The sequence below is a fragment of the Stegodyphus dumicola genome, chromosome 3 (genome assembly GCF_044657685.1).
Source record: "Stegodyphus dumicola isolate Sdum_Otavi_A_Nest chromosome 3, ASM4465768v1".
In the NCBI taxonomy this organism is placed as follows: domain Eukaryota; kingdom Metazoa; phylum Arthropoda; class Arachnida; order Araneae; family Eresidae; genus Stegodyphus; species Stegodyphus dumicola.
In genome coordinates this window covers 63,378,413-63,398,682 of record NC_140770.1, presented here as the reverse complement: position 1 = coordinate 63,398,682, position 20,270 = coordinate 63,378,413, and the positions used below count along the sequence as shown (strand labels likewise).

The 20,270-nt window shown below is 28.2% G+C and overlaps 1 protein-coding gene across 4 annotated transcripts in view; it reads left to right on the top strand.

The window, feature by feature from the left end:
- LOC118190710 (plexin-B-like) overlaps window positions 1–19,956 on the top strand; it is a 1,029,017-nt gene extending 1,009,061 nt beyond the window's left edge. For all 4 annotated transcript variants that reach the window (XM_085812956.1, XM_085812954.1, XM_085812955.1 and 1 more), the window contains 11 exons: window positions 114–188; window positions 295–361; window positions 1,531–1,677; window positions 2,333–2,486; window positions 6,523–6,687; window positions 7,305–7,486; window positions 8,169–8,329; window positions 8,653–8,800; window positions 9,079–9,219; window positions 9,498–9,572; window positions 16,716–19,956. In XM_085812956.1, coding sequence (XP_085669082.1) covers window positions 114–188; window positions 295–361; window positions 1,531–1,677; window positions 2,333–2,486; window positions 6,523–6,687; window positions 7,305–7,486; window positions 8,169–8,329; window positions 8,653–8,800; window positions 9,079–9,219; window positions 9,498–9,572; window positions 16,716–16,823 — 1,423 coding nt within the window. In that variant the 3' untranslated portion in view covers window positions 16,824–19,956. The remainder of the gene's footprint in view (window positions 1–113; window positions 189–294; window positions 362–1,530; window positions 1,678–2,332; window positions 2,487–6,522; window positions 6,688–7,304; window positions 7,487–8,168; window positions 8,330–8,652; window positions 8,801–9,078; window positions 9,220–9,497; window positions 9,573–16,715) is intronic.
- The last annotated feature ends 314 nt before the right edge of the window (window positions 19,957–20,270 follow it).

Here is a 20,270-nt window from a genome sequence, read left to right as displayed (position 1 = left end):
TTTCTTTCTTCCCTTCCTACAAAGTCAGTTGTTTTTCAATAATATTATACATTATGTTGATGTTTTTTGTCATATGTCAATTTCACATGGTTAAATAGTTATTGTTTCTGTAGCATCCTGAAAGAACTTTTACTACGTTTAATAGACAAGTATGTTGGAACTAAACATCCTCAACTTATGCTTCGCAGGTAATATTTTTTTAATGCAAATAACCCAGTATTTTGAAAATGAGTTTTTTATAATTTTATTTTATTCTTTTAATAAAATTTGCATTTGATGAATTTTATTTTACAGGACAGAATCTGTAGTTGAAAAAATGTTAACAAATTGGATGGCCTTATGCATGTACAATTATATCAAGGTAAATGTAGTTCTAATGCACTGCAGTAGGTGCAAATGAACACAGCTCATATTCTAAATTTATGACTGACTAAATATAGCACATATTTAGGAAGAAAGAATCACTTAATCTCACAACTGAATTAGTGAATTTAGTGAAATATGTATATATATATGTATATGTATAAAATGCTACTTATAACAGAGAAATGCAAATTTGGCAAATGGCATTCTTAATTAAATAGATGTAAAAAATTTTATTTATAAAATGGAAGAAAAAATACCAGCAGCTGGTATTTCTTTCATTTAGTAATGGAGTTTTAGCCATTTTACAAGTAAAACTTATCTCAAGACTGGTTTTATGGATTTTTACTTCTTTTAATGAAGTAAAAAGGAAGTATTATAATTTCGTAAAATTCCGATTATGAGATTTCAATGGTAATATCCATTTTGACCATTCTCAAATCCATTTGAGTTTTTTTTTTGGGGGGGGGCACGGCAGACAAAATTCAATAATTAATAAGTTTTATACTCATGATAAAAAATTAAAAGCAAAAAGTTTAACAACAGAGTTTATGGAGTTTTTTGTTTCTTTTAATGACAAAAATTGACTGGCTGTTTAATTTCAAAATTAGTAGATTTTGATAACATTTTCAACTTACCTTCAGGGATCCATTAATTATTGTAATAATTCAAGGAGACAGGTTTAAATGAAGTGCAGCAAAAAATATGTATAATTTAATAGGTGTGCAAGTAATCGTGTGGTGTCCTTATCAGATTTCTTTGCTTGATTTTTATGAATACATTAAATTAGCATTCATAAATATTTGTGTTTCGTTGTTATATCATAATAAAACCTGAAAATTAGATTAATATTGGTTGAAAATGAATTTTTATAGAAATTTAATAGAATAAAAGTTCCCACATGCATTTTTCATTTTAAATATTGTGTTGGAATAAATTAGTTAAAGAGGAAATGTTAAATGTGCCACGTTTCTTGAAGTTATTATTTATTAAGAAGTTACTAATAATCAAAGTACTTTTTATTTTCAATTTCCTCTTCTGACTGTAATAATAAAAGTATAACGGTGTATTCATTGGAATTCGTGTAGAATAGCAATGTATTCACATTTATACAGCCCTTTTTAGTATGGACTTGCAATTAAAGCATATTAATTTTTTTTCTAATAGGATCAAGCTGGTGGCTCTCTATTTCTACTCTTTAGTGCAATTAAGCATCAAGTTGAAAAGGGTCCTGTTGATGCTATAACACATGATGCAAGATATTCATTATCTGAAGAACGATTACTGAGGGAACAGATAGAATATTCTCCTGTGGTATGAATTTTAATGTGTTTCTGCATCTATCTAAAAATCCCAAATATTAGACAAACACACATACTTGTATATTTAATGCATTAAATCGCATTGTAACATGTAAATGAGTTAATAGATTGAATAAAGTGGCAAAAAAAAAAGGAGGGAAATCTTAAAAAAGAAAATTCTAAATTGGTGCTATTCATCTTAGCATATTGAATAATTTTCGTGTTTTAGTTTGTATATAATAATTGCATTAATATTTTAATGTAAATTATTGAAAAACTCTTATCACCAGTTAGGATAAATTTATTACAAGTATGAAAATATGTAAAACAAATCTTAAATCTTAATCTTCATGAAAGTAGTTTTAGTACAAAAATATTTTAACTATTTCATATTAGACTGTCATTCATGCCTGTCATTTTATAGGACATGACTATTATAATATTGTATTCTAGGAAAAAAACAGTAAGAAAATATAAACATGAGAAATACTTTTGAGAATTATTTGATAATACATTATTATGTTTACCATATAATTCAAATTATAAAATGCATTTCATGTAAAAACATTTACCAAATATAGATTTATGCATAATTAACTTTCATGCCATTCATATATGATCTTTAATATTGTTATATTTGCAACTGAATTCATTAAAACTTTTTTCAGACTATTCAAGTTATACATGAGGATCAGGATGAAAAAGTGCAATGTAAAGTAAATGACTGTGATACAATAAGTCAAGTTAAAGCCAAGATTTTAGACTCCCTTTACAAAAACACTCCATTTTCTCAAAGACCTTCCATATATGATGTAGACCTAGGTGTGTATTTTTTTAAAGTTATACCATTTATAAATTGAAATATATATATATAAGTTATGGTGAAACACCGAAATCTGGAGAATGTCGACTTTCACCGGTGAATGTTAACATTTACATAGTCGCTTGGTGTATGTCCGAAATATTTTCCAAATACTCTTATTTCTGACTTGCACCGGTAAATGTTGACATTCACCAAGTACTAATGGTGAATGTTGAACATATAACAATATTATATTTTCTTCCCAATAATTCAGTCGCAAAAAAACACACTTGAGACTTATAATAAGAACTTAAAATGCACAGCACATTCAAAATCAGAAAGGGAAATAATAGAAATTAAAAACTTACTAAATTATGTGATTCAAATCTTATTTATTGCAACAACTTAAACTATTATGACACTTTGAATTGCACAAGACGCCCTTGCTTTTATAACTGCATTTATTTGTGCGAACACTTTCTTTTTGCAATGACAGCATGTGCATATACTCCTCTCTTTTCAACCTACACCAGAGCATATCTGTGATTGTTGACATACACCGGCGAGGGTCCGAATGTACAAGAAAGTAATGCAATATTCAATCTTTCACTGCCATATTTGGTGAACGTTGACATTCTCCGATGAAAATCGACATTCTGCAATTTCGGTCTTTCACAGTAACATATATATTTGATCACTATGATTAGCAATGAACAGGGCCAGGATGAGGGGGAGGCACTTGCCTCAGGTGAACAAAGAGAAGGGGTGCCAAATTAGCTATTTGATCAAAACTTCAGAAATTTATTTTTAAAACTTATGATTTTTAACTTTTAATTTCAGAATACATCAGTGAATATTAAAAGAATTTTGTGTTATAAACAATCCAGCTAATAAAAGGAAAAGAAAAACTAATAGCATTTATTTATTCTCAAAAGGCATGAGCTTTCACAGAAGTTCATATAATATTTTATAACTTTAAAATTTGTTATTGAAAGTAGCTTTAAGGAACTAATTACACTTTGCGTAACGAATTGTATAGTAAACTTCCATAGAAAATATTATGCTGCCGACATTAGTTGTTCTTTGCTGTCTCTCATTAGTTTTGGTGACATAACTGCTGAGTTTTGCAATTTCATAAATGCCTTTTGGAATAGCAACTGAAGAATAAAAAAGGTGATTGAAAATGAAATGTACCATATTATTTAGTCATTGCATTTTATATATATATAAAATTTTCTAATAAACAAGGCACATGAACCGAAGTTTTTGGTTTGTATTCACACTCATGTTGCACGGGAACTGTATGAATTGTTTCTAGTTTTAAAAACCATGCTATTTCAATAATTTCAGACACAAAAGCAGCTACAAGTTTAGAACTTTTAAAAATAATTCACGATTATAAATTAGTTTAGTCCTATCTGAATTTGGAAGCAGTGTTAAGAATTTGTTTAACGTTGCCAGTTACTTTAGCAAACTTAATGTAATAAAGAACTATATGAGATATTAACTAGACCAAGATACTTTCAAACATGGCTATTCTGTCTGTAGAAGATGAGTTTAGTAATCAAATAGTTTTGAAAAAGATATTGATGATTTTGCTTCTTTAAAAGCAAGAAAAATTAAATTATAAATATACTTGAAAAGTTTATGTCATAAATTTTTGAGCTGATGTTTTATTTATACTAAATATTATTTGCCATTTTCCAAATGTTTTCCATTTTAAAATTGTTAATTATTATATATGTTTCACTTTGTGGAATATACAAAATTACAATTAAATATTACTATAAGAGTTATTATATCTTCACTTGAAATAGTTACTTTTAATGAGCATAAAATATATATAGTTAATTTGTTCTATATGTATGATTATATGCATATATATGCAATAATGCATATAATACTTGTTCTTGAACTAAGTGAATTTAAGATCATACAACATTATATATATAATATATATATATATATATATATATATATATATATATTGCACATGTTTATATAATGTTATGTTTTCAAACATCATTTAGTATTATTTATTCCCCTCCCCAGCCACAAATAGGTAAATAAATAATCTTACATTGTATACAGGGGCACACATTCACCGCTTTGCCTCAGGTGAAAAAATATGTAGGCACGGCTCTGGCAATGAATAAGAGTTTTTGTTATTGATCTTCCTGATGATGTGACATTCAGCTAGATCAGGTCCATGAATTTTATTGTGGCCAAGGGCTGTATATGTCATTGGTTGAGGCCTTGAGCATCTTATAGATGATGTTTGAAGTTAGCCTACATTATTGACCAAGTGGTTAAAAAATTACCATCTCAACACATCAAAAAGCATTCTCTCATTTTAGGAGATTAAAAGAATTCTTTTTTCATTCCTTTCTTTCCATCAATTAGCTATACAATTGCCTATATTTTGCAGAAATTCAGCTCTCAGGTAATTTTTTTTTCTTCTTTCAATAAAAATCACAGTTCCATACTTAGACCCCCATTCTAGATATGAACTTGTGGGGTATATTCAGGATTCCTTGCCAGTATGGTTTGTTTAACTTATATCGATCAAACTAAGACAGCCTTAAATTTCACACTAAAGAAGATGAGGCATATGCTACCAACACTGTTGGTCAGAAAATCACATTTTACTGCAGCGAAAATTATTCAAAAAACGTTTTCCCTTGGCAAATTAGATTTTCTAGAGGAATTTCACATTCATAAAAGTCTTTCAGTTTTAGTTAATGATACCGATTCCAATCCTTTATATTCAGCTTTTAAGGAAATGGGTATTTTCATTTTTCATCAATAGATGGTGCCAGTAGCTTAAATTTCTTCCTATTATTGTCATGGCCTAAGCTCAGACTTCTCTTTTGCCATTTGCTCTTCTGCAACTGAAGGAGAAGGTTCTATATTTAAATCTTTGAAACTAGTCCTGAAGATCTGTAACTATCATGCTGATTCTTGTAGCCTTAGTAGTACCTCCAATAATTGTTATGCAGTGTGTTATTTTAATACAGATTTATCAGTATGTGTCAAACTCAGAAACCACTGCTTACATTGAATAATTTTGAGTTATTTTAAACTTTTTTCCAGCGAACCTCATTTTGGAATTCAGCAAAAATCAAATCTCAAGCACTAATCATAATTTAAAGGAGTTGATGGAATTTTTTTTATCATTCAATTATTGCAAGGGAGAGAACTTTCATATACAATCTGCAATTTCAACACAACATGCAGACAGTATAAACAATATAACCATGGAAATTTTGTAGCTCTTAATCACAATAAATTTCTTTACTCTGCTGATGATTTGCTGACTAGTATCCATTGTTCAAACATTTGTATATTTTGCAGTTAGCAATACATAAGCCATTTCTGTGAAAATTTGAACTCTCAAAAAAAGAGAGAGAAGCTTTTACAAGAAAAACATTTATTATGTTGTAATATAAACAAATTGTTGTGTAAAGGCCTGCAAAGGGGCAAACTGCTCTTTTTGAAGTGGTAAACATGCCCACACAATATGCTTTAAATTAGAAAATTCTAAAAAAAACAAAGGATTAAACATAATTTGGATAACGTTTTTTAAAAGAGTTAGCCAGCCAAGGCCTTAAACACAGTAGCTGAAAATTAGTAGTTTAAGTAAGTTATTCCTTCATTGCTAATATTATATTTAAGTGCTCCAATGAAGCTTTCTGCTCAGATTGAGAAATTATCTACATTCAGCATTCTAATGCAGTGCTCTAACTATATCTTCTAATCAAATGCTCAAACTGTGAGACCAAAAATGAAGTCATTTCTGTCTTTATTATCTTTAATTTGTGATCTATTTATTTAATTTTGAACACATGCAATTTTCATGCTATTTTTATATTATATAAGCCTCCTAAATTTATCAAGTGCATATTAGTTAAAGAGAAGAAAGATTTTTACCTTGAAATCTTAGATTTTTGGTGTTTTCAGAAAAAGCGTTTAATTTTTTTAAAAATATGTACTATATATATGTTATAACTCAATATCTCATGTATATTTAACTCAGTACCTGCAATTCCTTTTTAGAATGGAGACATGGTCGTGGAGGTCACCTTATTCTCGCTGATGAAGATCTCACCACAAAAGTTGTTAATGGTTGGAAAAGAATAAACACACTTGCTCACTATGGCATTAGAGAATCTGCTGTCATGTGTTTAGTTGCAAGAAGAAAGGAGATGTTGAATTGTCTTCGTAAGTTTTTGTAAAGTTGCTCTAATTCTAATATTGCCCACTTGCACTTGTACCCATATTTTCAATAAAGAAGCAGATTCAGAAAATTTTTAGTTATAAGGAATAAAGGAATTATTTCCTCTTGGAAAAAAAAAAAAAGAAAGAAAACTTGGCAATGAACACTTTTTATAGATCATGTTTACCTTTATCTACTGATTTTAGTTAAATGACAAGGTATTTTAAGAACAGTATTGTAACAAAGCATTAATCTGGTTTTTATAGTAGTAATTTTTTTTCCTTTGTTAATAAAATAGCATTTAAATACTGAAGTAATACATTTCATTACTGTAAAATATTCTGCTAGAAATTATATTAATAATTAAAACAAAAGCATGGAACATTATCCAGATAGGAATTATATTAATAATTAAAACAAAAGCATGGACCATTATCCAGAATAGGAATTAGATTTTTTTATATATTTTTAATGCCAAAGTGTATTCTGCTCTAAATGCTTCAAGTAGTTCATGAAAATTAATGATTTTTTTTCATACTCTAGATTTTTATAATTTTTAATCATTCCAAAACTATTAATAATTTAGAAAGAATATTATATATATATATATATTTTTTTTTAGGTTCAGCATTTAATGGACCTTTAATTTCTGGTTCACCTCAATTAGGCAACTGTATAGAAGATGGACCTAGAGTTCGCTATTGGCATCTAGTCAAAAATATTGATGACCATCATGATTTTCATAAAGACCATAGTCATAAAGCAATACCTGAGATATTTTTAACCCGCCTTTTATCGACAAAGGTAGGAAATAGTTTTCAAAGCGGTGATTTCTCTTAACTGTATTTTTTCAAAGCCTATATACTTGTGAAACTTGACAATTGATTTTTAACAAAATTTAAAACTGTGTAGTTATGCAAGGATTTAGATCAGATTTGTAATACATTGATCAAAATGTTGAAGTTAATAGCTCCTAATCATGTAATTTTGCTATTGCATGTATGAGTTAATGTCTTGATAAAAAAAAAGAAAACTGATAATCTTGATTAAAAAAGTACTTTGTTCTATTTCTTCTAATTCTATGAAAATCCTGATTGTTGTGTAGAAACTTCAAAGATCAATATTTTTCAAACTTTTTTAAGCCATTGCCTTTCTGATTTCAACTTTTTTTTATAGGTTCTGGAAGAAATATTAATGTAAACGGCTTGTTAATTCAGTTACTTAGCTCTCAGCTCCTGTATATGAATTTTGTGAATTGTATTATCAGGATTTCATTACTAAAATAAACTATATTTTAACGTATTTCATTTAAATAATTTGCGGTTTTGCAGCTGAGGATTGTGGTTCGGTAAAACCATCGAAACTAGTCCTGTGAAAATTTTGAAAATATAACGCTGATCTTTGACTATTTTGATTGTTTGACTTCTGAATTAGTACATACTTATGGTTTAGAGGTATTTTTTTCAAAATATTTATTAACTTTTAGGGCACAATTCAGAAGTTTGTGGATGATTTTCTTACTACAATTTTGTCTGCTAAAGAATCTTTACCTCCTGCGGTTAAATGGTTATTTGACCTCTTTGATGAAGCTGCTGCTCGGTATGGAATTTCAGATCCTGAAGTTGTTCATGCGTGGAAAAGTAACAGGTATTTTTCCTTTTTTTTTCTGTATTTGTTTCTTATTAATTATAGTGAAGAGAATAAATCTACATAATGGTAATTTGTTTGCATTATTCAAAATATATGTAGATTGTTTTATTTATTATCCTCATTGTTAGTCTGCATTCATAGTACTCGCGAATTTTGTTAAAATATTATGACTGCTAGCTGCAATTTTGAGTTTTCACTTTACATTAACAGTATTTTCAACTAATTTTTCATTAGCTGTTAAAAGGAAGTATTATAAGGTTTGTTTGACAAATGCTCATATTAATAAAATAATAATAATAATAATCTCTTTTATGTTTCAGTCTTCCTCTTAGATTTTGGGTAAATTTGGTAAAGAATCCAGATTTTGTGTTTGATGTGGAAAAGACACCTATAGTCGATTCTTGCCTGTCAGTAATTGCTCAAACATTTATGGATTCTTGTTCTACTTCAGAACATAGATTAGGCAAGGTAATTAGATGCTATTTTGGTGTCCTTATTTTTATTTATTATTGTTGTTATATTATTTGGTATCTATTTCTCAAAGTATTTAGTTTATTTAAGTATGAAAAATGAGGTTGTTTTATTTACTTCTATATCACCATAAAAGTGGTATTTTTTATTTGGGAAAAATCTGATTTTATTTTTGAATAAAATAAAATTTGGATTCATATATGTTTAACACTGTATGTAAAAATTACATTTATCTTAAATTTAAAATAAAACTGATTATGAAATTGATGCCTTAGGATTCTCCATCCAACAAACTCCTTTTTGCCAGAGATATTCCTACATATAGAAAAATGGTAAATAGGTTCTATCAAGATGTAGCCAATTTACCACCTGTTACAGAACAAGAGATGTGTGTATCTCTGCAAATGCTTTCAATGGTAAGATTATTTAATTAAATACTTTTACCTGTACATTGCTTGTACTTCCATTTTTGTTATGTGTTTCATAATAAAGTTTTCATTTGGTACTGATGTTTTTCTGAAGCATATAAGTATTACAAATATATCAATGTTATTTCTAGTTTTTCATTATTAACAGAAATACAATGAAGCCAGTCACTACATGCTATAGGAAAAAAAATGAAATAAAAATCATATTTCAAATAAAATGCTTGATATCTTTCTGTATGATTAATTAAAAATTTTGTGTTTACTAGGCTCATTCAGGTGAAGTTGACAGTGTAAATGCCTTAAAAGAGTTGTACATATATGTTTCAAGATATGGTAATCAAGTAAGTATATTTTCTTATTGCAGAAAATTATAAATTCATTTAAAATGACTAACATAAAATATTCTATTTTTATGTTTTTAAATAAAATTCTATTTTTGAGTAAATGTATGTATATTTATTGAAATGTGTATATATTTTCACAAACTGCATGCATATAGCTATAAAATCATATATCACATTCTGAGTAAATGATATTTAAAGTGCAGTCTGTGCAAAATCTTTTATTTATTGCTCTTGACAGAAGAGATCACACTATCAAAATCCATTCTTAATAATAAAGTTAATTGAATAACACATTATATTATTTAAATTTAACTATCATTTAAGTTCTATCATTTCAGCTCTTAGAACAGGTATGCTTTTTATGAAAACTTTATTCTTTTGCTTAAATTATTTCATCTCTTTCTGGCACATATTTATTGCAGTGTATGTTTCATTTTACTTCAGCCATAACCACAACACAACAATTTACTATCATTACATTGCAAAACTTGAATGATACAAAAGCTAAGATCAATGTCAAAGGAACTAAGTGATTTTGTATTTTAGATCACCAGTTTGATCTGTAAAATGGCATGCTGAAATTATAAAATTAAAAATATTAATACGTTTTTAAGAACGAGGCATTTTGCATAAGGAAAGAATTTTTCTAAATCTTCACCATATGAAATTAAAATGTGATTGAAAACTGAGAGGCTGATATTTCCTGAATTTAATATTTAAGTACAAATATTCCTTGTTCCATTAATTGATAGGAAGCATTGTCATCATAATGTAAGCCTGCAGTTGTATCATCTTCATTTAGCATTTCATTTTATATTGCATTAATTGAAAAATATCGCTTACTACTTCTGATATTTGAAAATCCAATTAATTGCCTTCATAATCTTTAAGAAATTTAGTAGCAGCCAAGTATTTTTAAATATATCTACAGACACATCCTCTCATGATCTTGCATTGCCCCACACATCAGATTTTATATTAGAATATTTCTAGAATTCTTGAATGATCTTATTGCTGCTTCAGTTTTTAAGTTATTTTATATTCAAGTCCAATCAAAATTATAATATTCAGTGGCTGATATAAAAGAGTAAAATGGAAATGCTATCATATGCTAACACTGTAACTTTGATAAGATCAATAATAACAGACAGACAACAAAATAAAAAAGCTGCTAAAACTCAGAAAGTTAAAGATGATTGAATTTTTTATGTTAAACTGAACTGAATTTAATTGTCTTGAAATTAAAATTTTTTCTCCCTTCCCTACAGCCATACCAACAAAATAAAACTAGTATGAGCAGCATCCCACTTCAAATAAATATATCTTGGGGCTTCACTTACTGTTTAGGTCAGGCAAAAAATGCTCTTTTCCCCTTCCCACAGCCATTCAAGGTCCGAAAACGTGTTTGTGGTTAACATCAATAGAAATGTATTGACATTGGCCATGGTCTGATTCCCTAGCCAACAAGTATTTGAGAGTTACATCTAGGAATCTCATTTAGTTGGGAGAAAATCACTTTTACACCACACCTTTTTCTTGAGTACTTTATTCTCCACTCCTAGGAAAAAATTTTTTTTACTGATAGTCCAAAGGAAAGATACTGGATTTCGGACCAGATATCCAAAGGAACAGGTACAGGATTTTGAACTTTGCACTATATTGCATTCACTGGAGGTTTATGAAGAGCAGGAAACTGCATATTTTCTTTAATTCTGTTTTTACTTATTTTCTGATGTATGTAAACATTATCTGCTACATAAAGGAAGCCAGATTTGATAGCTATTAATAGCTATTATTATACAATGTATTTAAGAAACTTTATTATTATGCAGATCTGTAATACAAATGCATCGAAATGCAGTGAGGTAAAAGAATAATTCAAAATTTTTTATTACAAATATTCATAATACTAAAGTACTTCAGTATAAGCTGCTTCAGCTGAATTAAGAAAATCTTGTCCCCCCTTAAAAAATTCTTGCTACAAAACTACAGATCAAAGTTTACAGACTGCTTCCTAAATCAATTCTACAGATTCAGACAATACAGATAGGCAGCCACAATTTTTCAAGTTCTGAATTATTTTTTTCTTTAAATTTCCTCATCCAAGCATAAGTTAACAAGGATATTTTAAAGTGATTCTCTATACTTCCTGAAATACTTTTTCTTGCATACTTCTGAGTTAAATCCAGGTAACGAAAAAGATTGCACCCCTACCCCATGTTGTACAAGTTAAAATAATATGCTGAATAAGGATTATTGTTTTTAGCAACTCCAATAACTGTGTTATCTTTTTTAACATGTTGAGCGCCATCTGCGGCTGACACTATAGACTTTCCATTTAGGCCGCATCAGCTATCTGTGGCTGACACTAGACTTTCCGTTTAGGCCACGTCGGCCATCTGTGGCTGACACTAGACTTTCCGTTTAGGCCGTGTCGACCGCCGCTGGCTGACAGCGTGTAACATGATATATAACTATACAATTTATACTGTTTTATGGAATTACAGAAAAATTATTTAAAATTTACTTAATTTTGATTCATTACAGGAATAATGGATTTCATTGAAACACAGTAAGTATAAAAACGGTTCTCCATTACAGCTACTAAAAATGTGACAACTGTCTTAGTCTTGTTTCTAGCCATTACTCTACCAGCTTCAGTTGCATTTTTATCATAACATAACTTACAATATTTCCGTATTCCAGAGGCTTTTCCCGGTTTTCTTTGGAGTTTATGTTGTCGTTTTTTAGATATTCTTGCATTTCTGTTCAATGGAATATCTTCTTTTTCACAACTTGTAAGGGATAGCGCTAATTCTTTCCAGACTTCAGTAATGCTAATTTTCTGCTTCGTAATATCTTTACATAGAATGTAACTATTTACAAAACAGACTTGATGCGTAACGTGTTGAATGAATACCTATAGGAATCACCTTCAAAATGTAAACTATCTTCTACTGAGATAAGAATCGCTGGCCCTACAATACCAGCTCTTTTAAGTGGCGCGCGTGGCCTGAACGGGATTGCCTAAGAAATACGCTTGGCGCTCAACATGTTAAATAGAACAAGTAATCATTGCTTTCTCTTCAGCACCATTTGTGCTAAAAGAAATGTTATTTAATTATTCTTCATTCTGAATTTCATCATATTGTGTTATTTTTATGCTATGCAGTTTAAAATTAATTAAAAATATTCCTGGAACATTCTGTGTAACATTAAATCTTGCTTTTATCAAACTGATTTATTTATATCTATTGGATATTGGTAGGGAGTTGATTTTAATAATGCTAAAAGGGACTAAATTCAAAATGTATACATCTTTTTTTAAATTAAAGCTTATATACACTGTGTATATAAAGGCAACTTTTGCAGCTTTTATTTTCACTATTGCTGGTACTTCAAATTAAAGAAACTTATATATATACTTCAAATTAAAGAAATGTTTTAAATGATGCAAAGATACATGTTTTGACATTTTTAAGTTGAAAAAAATCAGTTGCACAAAATTTAGATGTTCTTTTATTCATAAAATTTAATCGTGTCAAACTACTGAAGGATGTGATAAAAATTATTTGGAGTTTCAGGTTATAGTGATATGATGATTTTTTTTTAATTAGAATATATATATATAACTTAAAAAACTATAAATACACTACTGAGATTTCATAATATAGGGGAAGGTAATATTTTTACAACTTTCTTTAATTTACTCATTACATTCATTAAACTTTAATTCTTTATGCCCAAAATGTTTGGAAGGTTATTCATTACTATAATAAAGATATGTCACTGAAACTAAACAAGTACACCAGCAGTTTTAAGAAACAATTAAAATGACTTACAATGCTTAGTGTGACTAGTAAGTTATACAAATGAAGAACAAATTATGCCACCCAACCAGGGTAGTGCTTAGTGACACTGACTGCTGTACCAAAGGGCATGCATCCGAATTTCAGATGGCATGGATGTTTGTAAATGTATAGTGTCTGTGTGGCGTGGGGGCACTCTAAATATGTGGTGAGCCGAAAATCCTCTCGAGAGATTCGTGGTAAATGAAGAGGAGTGGAAGATTTCTCTGACCCGTCCCCCTGGGGTGCTTTTGATTGCAATTGGGGGTGGAGCTGAGCAAATTCGTACTGTAATGTGAATGGTGCTCAAGGCTCTTGCCAACAACAGATGCAATATTGCATTCCTTGCGATGGTGAATTTTTTGGGCTTGCTCTGATATTACTGTCAGACAAGTGAGATAAGTCACAACAACAACCAGAACAAATTATGGCTGGTATTGACTACAGGTTAAAATTAATAGAAAAAAAATAGTTCTTTTGAATTTTTTATATATTGCACTTAATTAGATATATACATAACAAGAGTCTCTGAAAGTTTGTATATATATATATAAATGACTTGCAATTCAACTTTTAATATATTCAACTTTTAATTGCAATTCAACTTTTAATATGTATATATATATATAAATAACTTGCAATTCAACTTTTAATTTATTACCCATTTTTTTAATGTGTCTTTGTATATATAGAGAAAAGAAATAAGAAATTTAGAATAATATAGGGGCATGTAAGAAATGAAATTAAAAACCAGCAGAAACCAAAATGCCTGTAAATTTGTAAAAAATCAGCCAATAGTTACCAAAAAAAATTATAGAATGAGAAATACTAAAATTACAAAAAAAAAATGCAAAAATTATATAGGGAGAGGAAGATTTCAATATATATATTTTGTTATACTATATTTTAATTTCAATCTTAAATTCAATAAGAAGTATCTAATTAATTTCATTTACTTTATTTGACATTGAGATTTTTTACATATGGACGTGTTTTTGTAACGGATTGCCTCTCATCGAGGAGGGGGTTCAAAATTTTCAGATGAACTGTTATAATTAAATAATTTAGAAATGGTCATCAGCTAATTTTAAATGAACAGAAACACATTGGTTTTCCAAGGGGAAGGGGTTCAATTGAATCTAATGTACCTTGATAATAATAATTGATAATGTACCTTGATAATGTTTGCAATCTTGATAACACTGAATCAGAGTTTTATTGCATTTCTCTCCCTACATAATTTTTGTATTTCCCATACCTATAATTAGTCTGGTTTGATAACTGTTGGTTGATTTTTTACATATTTATAGGAATTTGGTTTCTGTTGGTTTTGAATTTTATTAATTTTATGTCTTTGTGGATTTGTTCTCAATTTTTTTTTATCTTTAATGGAATTATTATTGCTCAGAAATAATATTGGGATAAATTTTGTTTTAAAATAAAATATATGTATATATATATATATAATCAAGAACCAATAATTAAATCAAAAATAGGGAATTTAACAATATAATAGGAAGTGTATACATCAAAACTAAAATGAAAACAACTCAATAACATAATAATAATATAACAGACTGTTGAAATTGTTGGTCTTTTTCAAGGAGCAGCCAAAGAATTTTCAACAGAGCCACATTTCTGAATTATATCAGGATGATTATAAATTCTTGAAATAATTCAAAAGAAAGTGCTAATAATTTAAAATACTAATTTAAGGCCATTAAATTTTTCTTTACTGAAAAAGAATGCAATAAAATATTAAATAAAAGTTTTTTTTAAAAGTTTTAAATTTAATTAATCATTAAAGATATATTCTGCTCTGACATGACCCTAAAACATGATATTGTAAAAATAACTTGTATAAAATAAGAATATTTTGAATTAGAAACCGCAAAACCAGTAGGTAAATTGAAAGCAATCAGCTAAATAAATATTTTAAATACATTTTGAACCATAGGAAATAAAACAATGTAAATCAAAAGTAACTATTACAAATAAAAATAAATATATTTTAAAATCAAAATTTTGAGAAAAAAAATATTTTAGAAGGAATGTTACTTAAAATAACTTAAAAAGCTTTAAAGACAGTTTGGGTTCTATATTGAAGAAAAAATGGAGGAGGGGACTTAAAAAAGAACAGAAGGTTTATAGCTTAAAATGGGAAATCATGTAAAGGGCAAAATGCCACAAACGGAGAAAAAAATTAATTGAATGTTAAACTGAATCAATTAATTTAATTAAAAAATAACTTTAATCCAATAGGAAGAAGAAAAGTAAAACCTGAATAAAGTTATTCAAAGCCTTATGGTAAATTCTTTATGAGACTTTTAAAGTGTAGAACTGAGTAGTAGGAGGGTAGTTTAACAGAATGGAAATAATGAAAATAAAGAACTGACTGGGGTTGTATAGGTGTAGTGTGTAAAAATGCAGCCTATAAAATTGAAAAATGAAAATATTGGAGATTGAAAATGCAGTGATTAAATTCGGAAATTTAATTACAGAAATTAAAAGTTTTAAAAAATGAAATTAAATGTTTTAAATAGGGAAGAATTAAAAATAAATTTAAAAAGAACATTTAAAATTAAACAAAATTAAATCAAAAAAATTCAACGAGAAAAATTAATTTGTAAGTTGGGGAAAATAAAAAATTTAAAATTATTTAAATTAATATAAGTATCTTAAATGTACGTTAAAAAGGATTTTAACATATATTTAAGTTAAATTTGATATTAAGAAATTCTAAGTATGTGTAAAAAAGGAATTTTAATAAGAGTATTATTGATTTACAATAAAAAGTAATATGTAGGTAATAGCAAATAGAAAGAGTTGTGAAAAAGTAGTTTGAGTAACAGTAAACATCTTCACCTGTTGAGACTAGAATAAAACTAGAATAAAAATGGCAATTTGTTAGTAATAGGGATGGAGGGACTGCATACATCTGACTACATACATATTTACATGAATATTTAAAATTTTTCAAAATTGATTTAAATATATCCTATCACAAGTTTTTTTTTTTTTTTTTTTTTTTTTTTTTTTTTTTTGTCAGACATACCTTGGACAAATTATTGCATGATTCACTGAAAATATCCACAAATGTAGATAAATTTCATAAAAGTTATGAGCAAAGATGGCATATTAACTTTTCTTCAGTGAAGGACAGATTTAGAGTAATTCACAAAAATGTATCTAATAATTTGTGTTAAAAGTTAAAACTTTGCATGATGAAATTCAAAGCTTTTGTATCTTTTTGTAGTGACATACAATTCATATTTTTTTCCTTAAATTTCAGATTTTGGAAGCTTTAGATTCAGATCCTCTGTGCATGTCTCAGCATCTGGCTCGTAAACTGGACACTGTAGCTTACACAATAGGTGGAGGTGAAGCATCGTTATGTTGAATATGCTATATTTTGTGCGAAAAGTGCTTCTCCATTCCTATGCATTTCAGTTCGAAATGCACTTTGTGGTAAAACTGTTACAATCATACATTTGAACTGCTATAGCAAATATGTTTGAATTTCCATTGCAAGGAATGCTTGAAAGAAAATATTCAGTTGTCCCTTGCATCTTGTGATCAAGCCATTTTATATGACTGATGAACGACTTCAGCGTCAGTGATGTGTGCCGTGTGTGTATTATATGTATATGCATATATAAAATATTATGTATAGTTTTTGCTCCTCTAACTGTTATTTTTTTTTTTTTTTATTTTGAACTTCAACATTGAGACTCAGTTTACAGTAGTACTCACTGTTTGCATGATCAGTGTTTAGTCACGGCAGAAGAGCATTCTCTCACAAATCTTCGATGACTATAAGCTCTCATTTAAATGTACCATTTCTACAATAACACTCCGTGCCACCTCCTCTGCCAATGCACATTGAAAACCCTTTATATAAGAAGCAGTCTTTTGAAACAGCAATCATTATTCATTTGATATAAGTGATTTATTTGTTTTAATTTTGATGCCTTCTGTCAAATCATGATCGTGTAAGCTGTAATTTCAGTCACTCATTATATACAAGTACTGTCTCATGAGAAATCTGTTGCCAAGGAAACAACTTCTAAATACTTAAGAAAGCTGTTGTGGAAAAGTACTTAATATGAAAACTTGACTCAAGAAAAATTTGAGCTAATGAGGCAAGGAAAGTTACGAATTATGACATGCTACAAAATTAATGAAACTTTTTGTAATTGCATGTTTTTGAGAATATCTTTTTGGATCACAATCACCAGTCTTTTTACAATATAGTGCATTACAACCTTAATGACATTTAAGTTATTAACCTAACAATGTGTTCTTCCATGTGTGTACTTGAAAAGTTTTGTTTATCTTTCATATATGTATAACTTTGGTCTTGTCTACAGAAATCATACAAAGAGTAAGTTAATACTTTGTTATTGGCCAGTTAGTGCATCTGGACAATGGAATGCCTCTCTCAGTTTTAAAATGTAAACCCAAACAAGCCTGAGGCTCTTAAGTGATCATTTTAAAAATCCTTTAGCAATTTATTGTATTTGTAAAGGGAAGCTAAAGAGAAGATTAAATTATTTATTTTCATGAGGCTTTCTCCTAGCGGTCAGTCATCTTTAATTCTAGCTGCATTTACCTTTTCATTTTATGCCTTCTTCAAATAATTTTGGTAAACCAGAAAGCTTGTTGCATAATGAAAACGTTTATTTACTTCTTTTTAAAGTAACATATGAAAGGGAATATAATTGTCTCTTCTGTTCTGATACTGAAGAGTGATTCAAAACTTTTTCAGAATTCTATAACAATGAAACCAACAGATGAATTATTGTTGAACTAGTGAAATGAACTGATAAAGTGCTCTTTTATATATTTTATTCAAGCAAACCTATTTGTAAGCTGTTTGTGTTACATATTTTTCTGCAGAATTTAACTATCACTGTGTGAATATTGTCTGGCTGGTATTAGTTCTATATTAGAAGAAAAAAACAAACAGATACTTCCAGAACATTACACTTTAGTTCTGCAAATGTAAATGAATGTAAATAGAATGCTGATCTATCAAAAAGTGTGAAAAGTTGATTATTTATTATTTTATTTCAAAACACATTAGCCTACGGCATTTCAGTAAGGGATTTCGAAAAGTATGTTTACCTTTTTCAACTGCAGAAATTCATAACTCATTGTGCATTAAAATTTGAAAGATTTATTTCTAGAAATTAGTTTTGTTAAAATATGCATATTTTACTGAATAATAATATCTGTAAATAATATATGCAAGAAAAGAATACTTCACACAATACTGTAGATTTTGCATCTTTTGTGCAGATCAAACAATTTGGGGGAAAAAATTCAGATCTGCTGAGATGTTTAACCTTTCAAATTACCAAGGAAATACTATATAGTATCAGGTATAACTTTTCTTTACCATCTAAATTTATTTCAATTGCACATTTCTAGAATTTACAAGTGTGTATGATATCATGAAAAGTAAAGTTGAATTGCCTTTTAAATCCACAATGAAACACCATACAGTTTTTTAGTATATTAAAAATTATGTTGCAAAGCAGTTTGTAATTTAAACTTGTTTTCTTTGTGTTATTTCATTCATTTCTCAATTTAATTGGAAGCGTCTCTCATATTTGAGTATACCTATAAATGTTAATTTTGCAGATGTGTGAGGTTTAGAAAAATTATTTAACTTCCACAGTTGCACATTACCTATGCATTTGGAAGGTAATAAATAAGGAAACCATCTTTTAAAAAGCAGAAAGTAAGTTTTATAAAAGGCATCACCTTTCCTTTCTAACCTGTGCATACAAAAAAAATTTAATTTGATTATTTTTTAAATAAAGATATAATATATTTCACTGCTTTATCAGTGTGTGAGCAGTTTTTTGCTCTAACAAAACAGGGTTATTCTTAGTATTACTGTAGCATAATTTTGCTTTACAATGAATTAAACTAGTAATGGTAGAAGACAGGAGTTTTTCATTAAAATTTTTCTGTAGTTTATGCCTGTGCAAATCAAATACCCTATCAAAACAGTTCAAGATACATTTAGAGTTTACATATTAAAATGTAGTTTAAATTCTCATTTAGTTAATATTAAATATTTTTTTAATGATTTAAAATTATCCTTCCTTCCTATTTTGGAGGGAAGAAGTAAACTTCTTGTGAATTTTTTTCAACATTAAAAATATGTGCACCGAATTTCTTATATAATGAAGCATGGATAACATTTAAAAGCATTAGAAACATTAAAAGGGTTATTTTCATTAAATGGAAAAGAACTGCAGAATTTAAAATTTATTTATTTCTACGTGCATATATCTACATGGAAAATAACTGCTCTTCTACCAAAATTTTAATGTATAATTTGTACGTTTCAACATGTATCTATTTACTAAGAAATAAAATGGCTATCATTTTTTCTGTGGACATGTGCTGAGAACCTGGTTACCCAGCTCATTTGCTGGAAAGTATTTTTTTACACTACCCACTGTTTTTGTCCTTTGAATTGTGGGATGATGCCAATAAATTTTAACATAATACAGAAATATGCTTTCAGTTTCATTTCTCTGTCTTTCATTCACAGTTCTTATATTGTATAACTGGTTCATCATTATATTAATTAATACATACTTTTTTAATATTTAACAAAAACTACTCATACATTTATTTTCAGAATAAACAAGTTTCATTATTTCTTCTGTGTTTTAATTTATGAGTTACACTTGTAAGATTTGAAAAAAAGAATGTGACCGTTAAAAATAATTAATTTCATAATTTCTTTTAACTTTTATGCAATTTTTTATCTTTCTATAAAAACTTAATGTAATTTTTACTTCCTTGTATGAAGTAAAGGAAGTAT